Here is a 12,947-nt window from a genome sequence, read left to right on the forward strand (position 1 = left end):
CATGGCTGTGCCATATAGTGCTCTGCACCGTTGCCCCATGGCTGTGCCATATAGTGCTCTGCACCGTTGCCCCATGGCTGTGCCATATAGTGCTCTGCACCGTTGCCCCATGGCTGTGCCATATAGTGCTCTGCACCGTTGCCCCATAGCAGTGCCATATAATGCTCTGCACCGTTGCCCCATAGCTGTGCCATATAGTGCTCTGCACCGTTGCCCCATAGCTGTGCCATATAGTGCTCCGCACCGTTGCCCCATGGCTGTGCCATATAGTGCTCCGCACCGTTGCCCCATAGCTGTGCCATATAGTGCTCTGCACCGTTGCCCCATGGCTGTGCCATATAGTGCTCTGCACCGTTGCCCCATGGCTGTGCCATATAGTGCTCTGCACCGTTGCCCCATGGCTGTGCCATATAGTGCTCTGCACCGTTGCCCCATAGCTGTGCCATATAGTGCTCTGCACCGTTGCCCCATAGCTGTGTCATATAGTGCTCTGCACCGTTGCCCCATAGCAGTGCCATATAATGCTCTGCACCGTTGCCCCATAGCTGTGCCATATAGTGCTCTGCACCGTTGCCCCATAGCTGTGCCATATAGTGCTCTGCACCGTTGCCCCATAGCAGTGCCATATAATGCTCTGCACCGTTGCCCCATAGCTGTGCCATATAGTGCTCTGCACCGTTGCCCCATAGCTGTGCCATATAGTGCTCTGCACCGTTGCCCCATAGCTGTGCCATATAGTGCTCTGCACCGTTGCCCCATAGCTGTGCCATATAGTGCTCTGCACCGTTGCCCCATAGCTGTGCCATATAGTGCTCTGCACCGTTGCCCCATAGCTGTGCCATATAGTGCTCTGCACCGTTGCCCCATAGCTGTGCCATATAGTGCTCCGCACCGTTGCCCCATGGCTGTGCCATATAGTGCTCCGCACCGTTGCCCCATAGCTGTGCCATATAGTGCTCTGCACCGTTGCCCCATGGCTGTGCCATATAGTGCTCTGCACCGTTGCCCCATGGCTGTGCCATATAGTGCTCTGCACCGTTGCCCCATGGCTGTGCCATATAGTGCTCTGCACCGTTGCCCCATAGCTGTGCCATATAGTGCTCTGCACCGTTGCCCCATAGCTGTGTCATATAGTGCTCTGCACCGTTGCCCCATAGCAGTGCCATATAATGCTCTGCACCGTTGCCCCATAGCTGTGCCATATAGTGCTCTGCACCGTTGCCCCATAGCTGTGCCATATAGTGCTCTGCACCGTTGCCCCATAGCTGTGTCATATAGTGCTCTGCACCGTTGCCCCATAGCAGTGCCATATAATGCTCTGCACCGTTGCCCCATAGCTGTGCCATATAGTGCTCTGCACCGTTGCCCCATAGCTGTGCCATATAGTGCTCTGCACCGTTGCCCCATAGCTGTGCCATATAGTGCTCTGCACCGTTGCCCCATAGCTGTGCCATATAGTGCTCTGCACCGTTGCCCCATAGCTGTGCCATATAGTGCTCTGCACCGTTGCCCCATAGCTGTGTCATATAGTGCTCTGCACCGTTGCCCCATAGCAGTGCCATATAATGCTCTGCACCGTTGCCCCATAGCTGTGCCATATAGTGCTCTGCACCGTTGCCCCATAGCTGTGCCATATAGTGCTCTGCACCGTTGCCCCATAGCTGTGCCATATAGTGCTCTGCACCGTTGCCCCATAGCTGTGCCATATAGTGCTCTGCACCCTTGCCCCATAGCTGTGCCATATAGTGCTCTGCACCGTTGCCCCATAGCTGTGCCATATAGTGCTCTGCACCCTTGCCCCATAGCTGTGCCATATAGTGCTCTGCACCGTTGCCCCATAGCTGTGCCATATAGTGCTCTGCACCCTTGCCCCATAGCTGTGCCATATAGTGCTCTGCACCGTTGCCCCATAGATACTCCACATAAAGCTGTGCTGCTGCAATAATAAAAAAAAACGACATACTCACCTCTCTTGCTTGCAGCTCCTCAGCGTCCCGTCCCGGCGTCTCTCTGCACTGACTGATCAGGCAGAGGGCGGCGCGCACACTATATGCGTCATCGCACCCTCTGACCTGCACAGTCAGTGCGGAGAGACGCCGGGAAGATGGCGCGACGCCCAGCGTGTGGAACGAGGACAGGTGAATATGACATACTTACCTGCTCCCGGCGTCCTGCTCCTTCCCCCGGACAGCTGGTCTTCGGTGCCGCAGCCTCTTCCTCTATCAGCGGTCACCGGCACCGCTTCATTAGAGAAATGAATAGGCGGTTCCGCCCCTATGGGAGGTGGAGCAGCCTATTCATTTCTCTAATGAGCGGTCCCACGGCACCCGGAGACCGTGGGACGGGCAGGGGGAGCGACAGGAACGCCGGAACTAGGTGAGTATATGACAGTCCTCACCCGCCGACCCCACCACCGATCATGACTCGAGTATAAGCCGAGAGGGGCACTTTCAGCCCAAAAATTTGGGCTGAAAATCTCGGCTTATACTCGAGTATATACGGTAAGTCACAGAAGTTCATGCTATGTGGAATTAAAACATTTTCCACTAAAATGTTGAGTTTGATCCAAATGTTTCATGTTTACAGTGGAAATGCACTCCAAAATTTGTTGCACAATTTCTCCCAAGTGCAGCAACACCCCTTACATGAATGGAAACTACTGTCTTAGTACAAAGCGGGGCTTAGAACAGAAGGAGCAACATTTGGCTTTTGAAGTTCCGATTTTACCATAATGGATGCCATCTCATTTGTGGAGCCCCGAGGTGCCAAAACACCAGAAACCACTTGAGCCACTGTATAAAGTATCCTGGTTTTAAAGGGAATCAGTCATTCCACCTATCTAAACTATTAATATGGGAATACAGGTTATAGATTGCTGGAAAAAGTCATCCCTGTAAGCCTCATATCGAATACCTTGTTGTTGAGAAATCATCTTTTAGGCTATGTGCACACGGTGCGGATTTGCCTGCAGATCTGCAGCTGATTGGCAGCAGTTTTCCATCAGGTTTACAGTACCATGTAAACCTATGGAAAACCAAATCCGCAGTGCACATGGTGCGGAAAATACAACACAGCCTTTCGCGCAGTATTTTCCGCAGCATGTTAATTCTTTGTGCGGATTCCGCAGCGTTTGACACCTGCTCCTTAAGAGGAATCCGCAGGTGAAATCAGAACAAAAAACGGCGGTAAATATGCAGATTTTTCAAAAACTGTGCAGAAAAATCTGCATATGATTCCGCAACGTGGGCATATAGCCTTATACAAATGAGCTATTCCAGGCTCTGAGGACGATGTTGCCTGGAAGATAACTCTACCCCCAGAGCTTATTTTACATGAAGAGGGAGTTACCACAGACACAAGTAACTAACATAACAGGAGAACTGAATTTTGTCTTTTTACAAACACTTTTTTCTGTATTGCAACAATATCACAACCCTGTCTGCCTGCAAGATGGAAGCTGAAAGAGAACCTATCACCATGAAAAAGCATTTGAATCTGCTGGCATCATTACAGAGCAGATTAATAAGAGATAATAAGAGTTTTGTGAGAAAAGATTCAGTATAACCTGTGCGTTCACCATTTAATCCACTGCTCTGTGACTGACAGAGGTCTCTGTATACATACTTATAGAAAGAAAGCTGTCCATCACTGATAAGACCGCCCATTGGACTGCAGATGTGTCAGGTATAATCACACAGCTCTGCATTAATATCCGGAGAGCAGAGAGTGGCCATCACACTGGTAACTCCCCCTTCATTTACAATAAGCTCTGGAGGCAGAGTTATCTCCAGGCACCGGCCTCCCCATAACCTGGAAGACGTCATTTACATAAAGTGATAAAAGAGGATTTCTCAACAACAGGCATCTCATATACAGGTAGGAAGATTTTCAGCAATTTATAGCCTGTATGACCATAATAGATTAGTTTGGTGAAATGTCACAGATTTCCTTTAAAACCGCCCAGCAGATGCATTTTAGTGCCCTGGACATTTTGCCCAGCTTACACTTCTGGAGAGACACACCCTGCGAACATGGAAACAACGTTTTCTAGGGTATGTATCTGAAGTATTGAAAATATCTGTGGCTTTACTAGTATTTAACTTTACGTTTTGGTGTCATCTATGGGGCACTGTGCATCACTTTTTTACTGCATTGACATGACTATACAAGCATGGTAAGGTTACATTAAATATCTGTGCTCCGGTTTTGCCAAATCTTTGGTTTCTTCAAAAATCTCCATATGCACCAGAAGGCCCTGAAATGGTTACCATCGCAACTATAGCTAGCCCATGATTCAGTCAAGTTCTGGTACGACCTATGTCAGGAAGAGGTTAAAAAAAATCGGGACCATCAGATGATAAAACCCTGGCAGTCAGAAGGAACTGTGCCACCAACAGGGCTTACCGACGTCTTCATCTCTAAGGAGCTACAGCAGTTAGAAAATACATGATTTAGTGCCCTTACCTGAGAATTTACTAACACTGACCAGCAGATACAAACAAGTAATCAGATATTCAGCTTACTTCTCCTTCAGATTTGACACCAACAATTTTTCCATTCTCTGTCACCAATTCCTCGATCGGCTTATTCAACATATAGGTTCCTCCATAAATGGCACTTAATCTGCAGTAAAAACAAATATGCAATTATTATAAACAGAAAGCCCATGATTGTTTTGCAGCATGTTAAATATAACATTAAAAATCTAACGTAATCCAGTAGAGAGCAAATGTTCTTTTAGCCAATAAGGATCAGAGATGGCAACGAGGGCATTCTGCAGAAGGGGTCCTGCCCATCTTGTGTAGACAAAAAGGAGTCCAACAGGTTTGATAGATAAAATACAGCTGGGTCATCTTATTGGTAAAGATAACAACAAATAACATCCTGCCGGAACTCTGCCGACAATGGGGGAATTAGCTCTCCATCTTGCCTCTTCTGGCATCGGGTAAGAAGCAACCTTGACCAACAAGGTGTCGAGAGCAGCCCTTTAGGGCCCTGGGATCTAAGAATTTCAATGAGTTAATACGATGAGAGATGGTGGATGTATTGAACGGTGCATTCAAGGTATGGCTCAGCTGAAAGTACCTAAACTTGTGTGGGCGAGGGATACCAAAGATCTCCTACAACTGTGCAAATGACAGTGTACCCATCACACAAACGTTTAACTCCCAGGAGCAATCCATAAGTGAAGATCTGGAATGGTCAATAGGCATGGAAGGATCTGTGCCAAAGGGGACGGTCAGAGGCAATAGAATTAAACTGAGCGATACCTTCCGATATCCGGAAATATCGGGATCGGATTGAATCGGCCGATATCTAAAAAATATCAGATATCGCCGATACCGGAAACCAGTGCAAGTCAATTGGACAAATATGGGACTGAAAATAAGCCCTTTATTTCCTTGTACATCCTGTTCGGGGGTCTGTGCGGGCCTCTCGGGGGTCTGTGCGGGCCTCTCGGGGGTCTGTGCGGGCCTCTCGGGGGTCTGTGCGGGCCTCTCGGGGGTCTGTGCGGGCCTCTCGGGGGTCTGTGCGGGCCTCTCGGGGGTCTGTGCGGGCCTCTCGGGGGTCTGTGCGGGCCTCTCGGGGGTCTGTGCGGGCCTCTCGGGGGTCTGTGCGGGCCTCTCGGGGGTCTGTGCGGGCCTCTCGGGGGTCTGTGCGGGCCTCTCGGGGGTCTGTGCGGGCCTCTCGGGGGTCTGTGCGGGCCTCTCGGGGGTCTGTGCGGGCCTCTCGGGGGTCTGTGCGGGCCTCTCGGGGGTCTGTGCGGGCCTCTCGGGGGTCTGTGCGGGCCTCTCGGGGGTCTGTGCGGGCCTCTCGGGGGTCTGTGCGGGCCTCTCGGGGGTCTGTGCGGGCCTCTCGGGGGTCTGTGCGGGCCTCTCGGGGGTCTGTGCGGGCCTCTCGGGGGTCTGTGCGGGCCTCTCGGGGGTCTGTGCGGGCCTCTCGGGGGTCTGTGCGGGCCTCTCGGGGGTCTGTGCGGGCCTCTCGGGGGTCTGTGCGGGCCTCTCGGGGGTCTGTGCGGGCCTCTCGGGGGTCTGTGCGGGCCTCTCGGGGGTCTGTGCGGGCCTCTCGGGGGTCTGTGCGGGCCTCTCGGGGGTCTGTGCGGGCCTCTCGGGGGTCTGTGCGGGCCTCTCGGGGGTCTGTGCGGGCCTCTCGGGGGTCTGTGCGGGCCTCTCGGGGGTCTGTGCGGGCCTCTCGGGGGTCTGTGCGGGCCTCTCGGGGGTCTGTGCGGGCCTCTCGGGGGTCTGTGCGGGCCTCTCGGGGGTCTGTGCGGGCCTCTCGGGGGTCTGTGCGGGCCTCTCGGGGGTCTGTGCGGGCCTCTCGGGGGTCTGTGCGGGCCTCTCGGGGGTCTGTGCGGGCCTCTCGGGGGTCTGTGCGGGCCTCTCGGGGGTCTGTGCGGGCCTCTCGGGGGTCTGTGCGGGCCTCTCGGGGGTCTGTGCGGGCCTCTCGGGGGTCTGTGCGGGCCTCTCGGGGGTCTGTGCGGGCCTCTCGGGGGTCTGTGCGGGCCTCTCGGGGGTCTGTGCGGGCCTCTCGGGGGTCTGTGCGGGCCTCTCGGGGGTCTGTGCGGGCCTCTCGGGGGTCTGTGCGGGCCTCTCGGGGGTCTGTGCGGGCCTCTCGGGGGTCTGTGCGGGCCTCTCGGGGGTCTGTGCGGGCCTCTCGGGGGTCTGTGCGGGCCTCTCGGGGGTCTGTGCGGGCCTCTCGGGGGTCTGTGCGGGCCTCTCGGGGGTCTGTGCGGGCCTCTCGGGGGTCTGTGCGGGCCTCTCGGGGGTCTGTGCGGGCCTCTCGGGGGTCTGTGCGGGCCTCTCGGGGGTCTGTGCGGGCCTCTCGGGGGTCTGTGCGGGCCTCTCGGGGGTCTGTGCGGGCCTCTCGGGGGTCTGTGCGGGCCTCTCGGGGGTCTGTGCGGGCCTCTCGGGGGTCTGTGCGGGCCTCTCGGGGGTCTGTGCGGGCCTCTCGGGGGTCTGTGCGGGCCTCTCGGGGGTCTGTGCGGGCCTCTCGGGGGTCTGTGCGGGCCTCTCGGGGGTCTGTGCGGGCCTCTCGGGGGTCTGTGCGGGCCTCTCGGGGGTCTGTGCGGGCCTCTCGGGGGTCTGTGCGGGCCTCTCGGGGGTCTGTGCGGGCCTCTCGGGGGTCTGTGCGGGCCTCTCGGGGGTCTGTGCGGGCCTCTCGGGGGTCTGTGCGGGCCTCTCGGGGGTCTGTGCGGGCCTCTCGGGGGTCTGTGCGGGCCTCTCGGGGGTCTGTGCGGGCCTCTCGGGGGTCTGTGCGGGCCTCTCGGGGGTCTGTGCGGGCCTCTCGGGGGTCTGTGCGGGCCTCTCGGGGGTCTGTGCGGGCCTCTCGGGGGTCTGTGCGGGCCTCTCGGGGGTCTGTGCGGGCCTCTCGGGGGTCTGTGCGGGCCTCTCGGGGGTCTGTGCGGGCCTCTCGGGGGTCTGTGCGGGCCTCTCGGGGGTCTGTGCGGGCCTCTCGGGGGTCTGTGCGGGCCTCTCGGGGGTCTGTGCGGGCCTCTCGGGGGTCTGTGCGGGCCTCTCGGGGGTCTGTGCGGGCCTCTCGGGGGTCTGTGCGGGCCTCTCGGGGGTCTGTGCGGGCCTCTCGGGGGTCTGTGCGGGCCTCTCGGGGGTCTGTGCGGGCCTCTCGGGGGTCTGTGCGGGCCTCTCGGGGGTCTGTGCGGGCCTCTCGGGGGTCTGTGCGGGCCTCTCGGGGGTCTGTGCGGGCCTCTCGGGGGTCTGTGCGGGCCTCTCGGGGGTCTGTGCGGGCCTCTCGGGGGTCTGTGCGGGCCTCTCGGGGGTCTGTGCGGGCCTCTCGGGGGTCTGTGCGGGCCTCTCGGGGGTCTGTGCGGGCCTCTCGGGGGTCTGTGCGGGCCTCTCGGGGGTCTGTGCGGGCCTCTCGGGGGTCTGTGCGGGCCTCTCGGGGGTCTGTGCGGGCCTCTCGGGGGTCTGTGCGGGCCTCTCGGGGGTCTGTGCGGGCCTCTCGGGGGTCTGTGCGGGCCTCTCGGGGGTCTGTGCGGGCCTCTCGGGGGTCTGTGCGGGCCTCTCGGGGGTCTGTGCGGGCCTCTCGGGGGTCTGTGCGGGCCTCTCGGGGGTCTGTGCGGGCCTCTCGGGGGTCTGTGCGGGCCTCTCGGGGGTCTGTGCGGGCCTCTCGGGGGTCTGTGCGGGCCTCTCGGGGGTCTGTGCGGGCCTCTCGGGGGTCTGTGCGGGCCTCTCGGGGGTCTGTGCGGGCCTCTCGGGGGTCTGTGCGGGCCTCTCGGGGGTCTGTGCGGGCCTCTCGGGGGTCTGTGCGGGCCTCTCGGGGGTCTGTGCGGGCCTCTCGGGGGTCTGTGCGGGCCTCTCGGGGGTCTGTGCGGGCCTCTCGGGGGTCTGTGCGGGCCTCTCGGGGGTCTGTGCGGGCCTCTCGGGGGTCTGTGCGGGCCTCTCGGGGGTCTGTGCGGGCCTCTCGGGGGTCTGTGCGGGCCTCTCGGGGGTCTGTGCGGGCCTCTCGGGGGTCTGTGCGGGCCTCTCGGGGGTCTGTGCGGGCCTCTCGGGGGTCTGTGCGGGCCTCTCGGGGGTCTGTGCGGGCCTCTCGGGGGTCTGTGCGGGCCTCTCGGGGGTCTGTGCGGGCCTCTCGGGGGTCTGTGCGGGCCTCTCGGGGGTCTGTGCGGGCCTCTCGGGGGTCTGTGCGGGCCTCTCGGGGGTCTGTGCGGGCCTCTCGGGGGTCTGTGCGGGCCTCTCGGGGGTCTGTGCGGGCCTCTCGGGGGTCTGTGCGGGCCTCTCGGGGGTCTGTGCGGGCCTCTCGGGGGTCTGTGCGGGCCTCTCGGGGGTCTGTGCGGGCCTCTCGGGGGTCTGTGCGGGCCTCTCGGGGGTCTGTGCGGGCCTCTCGGGGGTCTGTGCGGGCCTCTCGGGGGTCTGTGCGGGCCTCTCGGGGGTCTGTGCGGGCCTCTCGGGGGTCTGTGCGTTTGTGTGCAGGCATCGTCCGATGGGACTACAAGTCCCATCGGTCTATGCCTGCTATAATGGCAGTGATTGACACATTAGCCAATGATGGGACAGTAGTAGTCCCATCATCCGGTTAATGTGTTGAATGTAAAAAAAAAACAAACAAAACATACATACATACTGCATACATACTGCATACATACATACTACATACAGTACATTAATACATTACATACATATAGACATACAGTACATATAACAGTACATACTCACCATCACTTGTCATTTTGTTCAGCGAAGCCAGTGTCATCTGAAAAAAATATTAAAACAACAAACAACCAATATACTCCCTGATCCGCAGAAATCCATGGGTGTCCCACGACGATCTCCCGTGGAGAACGGCAGAAGCTTATGCGACCGCTCTCTAGGGGCTACAGGAATACAATGACGGGAGGAAGGTGTCCTTCCACAATGTATTCCTCCGCCGCTGTAAAAAATAGTCCCTAGTCTCACTTTTGGCATTGCTGCGTGAAAAAGTTTCCCACGCAGCAATTGCCATAAAGTGAGACTCTGAACTCTAGTAACCTCTCAGTGATGCACTGCAGGAGCCATTGTCTCCTGTCAGTGTGTCACTGAGGGTCCTATAGAGCAGTGTCACTGTTCTATAGGGGAGATCGTCGTGGGACACTCGCTATTAATTGGACTACGGCGGACAGGTAGTATACGGTTCATTATTTAATGTTTTTTGCAGGCGCTGAAGTATGGTTAAATGAAGAATATTAATATTATAGCCAGAAAGGCTATGCAGACAGCTACGGGCTGATATTCATAGCCTAGAGAGGGGCCATGGATATTGCCCCCCCCCCCGGCTACAAATACCAGTCCGCAGCCGCCCCAGAAATGGCGCCAATTCCGGCACTTAGTGCCTCTCTTCCCACTCCCATGTAGCGGTGGAAAATGGGGTAATAAGGGGTTAATGTCACCTTGCTATTGTAAGGTGACATTAGGCTGGGTTAATAATGGAGAGGCGTCAATGAGACGCCTATCCATTATTAATCCAATACTAGTAAATGGTTAATAAAACACACATTAGGAAAAAAGTATTTTAATATTCATTTAACCATACTTACCATATACTTCAGCGCCTGCAAAAAACGTAAAATAATAAACCGTATACTACCTGTCCGCCGTAGTCCAATTAATAACGAGTGTCCCACGACGATCTCTCCTATAGAACAGCGACATCGGGTGATGTCACTGCTCTATAGGACCCTCAGTGACACACTGACAGGAGACAGTGGCTTCTGCAGTGCATCACTGAGAGGTTACTCGAGTTCAGAGTCTCACTTTATGGCAATTGCTGCGTGGGAAAATTTCTCACACAGCAATGCCAAAAGTCAGACTAGGGACTATTTTTTTACAGCGGCGGCGGAACACAGTGTGGAAGGATACCTTCCTCCCGTCATTGTATTACTGTAGCCCCTAGAGAGCGGTAGCATCAGCTGATGCTGCCGTTCTCCACGGGAGATCGTCGTGGGACACTTGTGGATTTCTGCGGATCAGGGAGTATATTGTTTGCTATTTTAATATTTTTTACAGGTGACACTGGCTTCGGGGATCAAAGTGACAAGTGATGGTGAGTATGTACTCTGTTATATGTACTGTATGTCTATATGTATGGGTAGCATGCATGCAGGTAGCATGCATGCATGCAGGTAGCATGCATGCAGGTAGGTAGCATGCATGCAGGTAGGTAGCATGCATGCAGGTAGGTAGCATGCATGCAGGTAGGTAGCATGCATGCAGGTAGGTAGCATGCATGCAGGTAGGTAGCATGCATGCAGGTAGGTAGCATGCATGCAGGTAGGTAGCATGCATGCAGGTAGGTAGCATGCATGCAGGTAGGTAGCATGCATGCAGGTAGGTAGCATGCATGCAGGTAGCATGCATGCAGGTAGGTAGCATGCATGCAGGTAGGTAGCATGCATGCAGGTAGGTAGCATGCATGCAGGTAGGTAGCATGCAGGTAGGTAGCATGCATGCAGGTAGGTAGCATGCATGCAGGTAGGTAGCATGCATGCAGGTAGGTAGCATGCATGCAGGTAGGTAGCATGCATACAGGTAGGTAGCATGCATGTAGGTAGGTAGCATGCATGCAGGTAGCATGCATGCAGGTAGGTAGCATGCATGCATGCAGGTAGGTAGCATGCATGTAGGTAGCATGCATGCATGCAGGTAGGTAGCATGCATGCAGGTAGGTAGCATGCAGGTAGCATGCAAGCAGGTAGGTAGCATGCAAGCAAGCAGGTAGGTAGCATGCATGCAGGTAGGTAGCATGCATGCAGGTAGGTAGCATGCATGCAGGTAGGTAGCATGCATGCAGGTAGGTAGCATGCATGCAGGTAGGTAGCATGCATGCAGGTAGGTAGCATGCATGCAGGTAGGTAGCATGCATGCAGGTAGGTAGCATGCATGCAGGTAGGTAGCATGCATGCAGGTAGGTAGCATGCATGCAGGTAGGTAGCATGCATGCAGGTAGGTAGCATGCATGCAGGTAGGTAGCATGCATGCAGGTAGCATGCATGCAGGTAGGTAGCATGCATGTAGGTAGCATGCATGCAGGTAGGTAGCATGCATACAGGTAGGTAGCATGCATGTATGCAGGTAGCATGCATGCAGGTAGGTAGCATGCATGCATGCAGGTAGGTAGCATGCATGCAGGTAGGTAGCATGCATGCATGCAGGTAGCATGCAAGCAGGTAGGTAGCATGCAAGCAAGCAGGTAGGTAGCAAGCAGGTAGGTAGCATGCATGCAGGTAGGTAGCATGCATGCAGGTAGGTAGCATGCATGCAGGTAGGTAGCATGCATGCAGGTAGGTAGCATGCATGCAGGTAGGTAGCATGCATGCAGGTAGGTAGCATGCATACAGGTAGGTAGCATGCATGCAGGTAGGTAGCATGCATGCAGGTAGGTAGCATGCATGCAGGTAGGTAGCATGCAAGCAGGTAGGCAGCATGCAGGCATGCATGTCGCATGCAGGTAGGTAGCATGCAAGCAGGTAGGTAGCATGCAAGCAGGTAGGTAGCATGCAAGCAGGTAGGTAGGTAGCATGCAAGCAGGTAGGTAGCATGCATGCAGGCAGCATGCATGCAGGCATGTCGCAGGCATGCATGCATGCATGCATGTAGTATAAAATGAAACAAAGTCCAGCTCAGCATAGTCGATATCCTGTGGAACGCAGAGCACGGAACCGCTGTGTCAGGGTGTAGAAGAACCAAGGAAATGAAAATGAAAAATGCGATATCAACGCGTTTCTGGTGAACAAGCACCCTTGGGTGCTTGTTCACCAGAAACGCGTTGATATCGCATTTTAATCCAAGTTGTTGCTGATGTTTTATCCTCCACTGAATATGATTTGAAGTGAATAAAGGAAGGGTTTTTTTTCACTACCTCGTTGAGCTGGATTCCTCATCATTTCCATGCATGTATGTAGTATGTGTGTTTTTGTTTTTACATTCAACACATCAGCCGGATGGGACTACTACTGTCCCATCATTGGCTAATGTGTCAATCACTGTCATTGTAGCAGGCATAGCCCGATGGGACTTGTAGTCCCATCGGACGATGCCTGCACACAAGCACAGACCCCCGGGCAGACCCGCACAGACAGACACGCAGTCTCCGCCCCACGCACCGCCCACACTCCATTATCTTGCATCATTGCACTATAAGAACTTCCGATTCCGGTATCCGATATCTTAAAAGTATCGGAACTCCGATACAGCAAATATCGGCCGATACCAGATATTTGCAGTATCGGAATGCTCAACACTAGTAGCGACTTATTAGAATCCTGCCAAAACTGGGGAGACAATTTATGGGTAGGTAGGAGATTTCTATTAGTATAGGAAGGCAATTAGCCACAGACATGGGAGAGGATTGAAGCCGCTGCATAATGTTACTACTTAAATGCCTTGCTGGATACTAAAATGTTTAGAATTAAGAGTCCTCAGTGGTTGATACCTTTTAATGGCTAACTGAAAAGATAG

At 55.5% G+C, this 12,947-nt stretch overlaps 1 protein-coding gene across 1 annotated transcript in view; it reads right to left on the bottom strand.

The window, feature by feature from the left end:
• Positions 1–12,947, bottom strand: part of GDI2 (GDP dissociation inhibitor 2) — a 91,243-nt gene that overhangs the window by 15,309 nt on the left and 62,987 nt on the right. Inside the window, exon 7 of the mRNA XM_077264471.1 lies at positions 4,524–4,623. Within this exon, the coding sequence (XP_077120586.1) occupies positions 4,524–4,623 (100 nt within the window). The remainder of the gene's footprint in view (positions 1–4,523; positions 4,624–12,947) is intronic.

The sequence above is a fragment of the Ranitomeya variabilis genome, chromosome 5, assembly GCF_051348905.1.
Source record: "Ranitomeya variabilis isolate aRanVar5 chromosome 5, aRanVar5.hap1, whole genome shotgun sequence".
Classification (NCBI taxonomy): Eukaryota; Metazoa; Chordata; class Amphibia; order Anura; family Dendrobatidae; genus Ranitomeya; species Ranitomeya variabilis.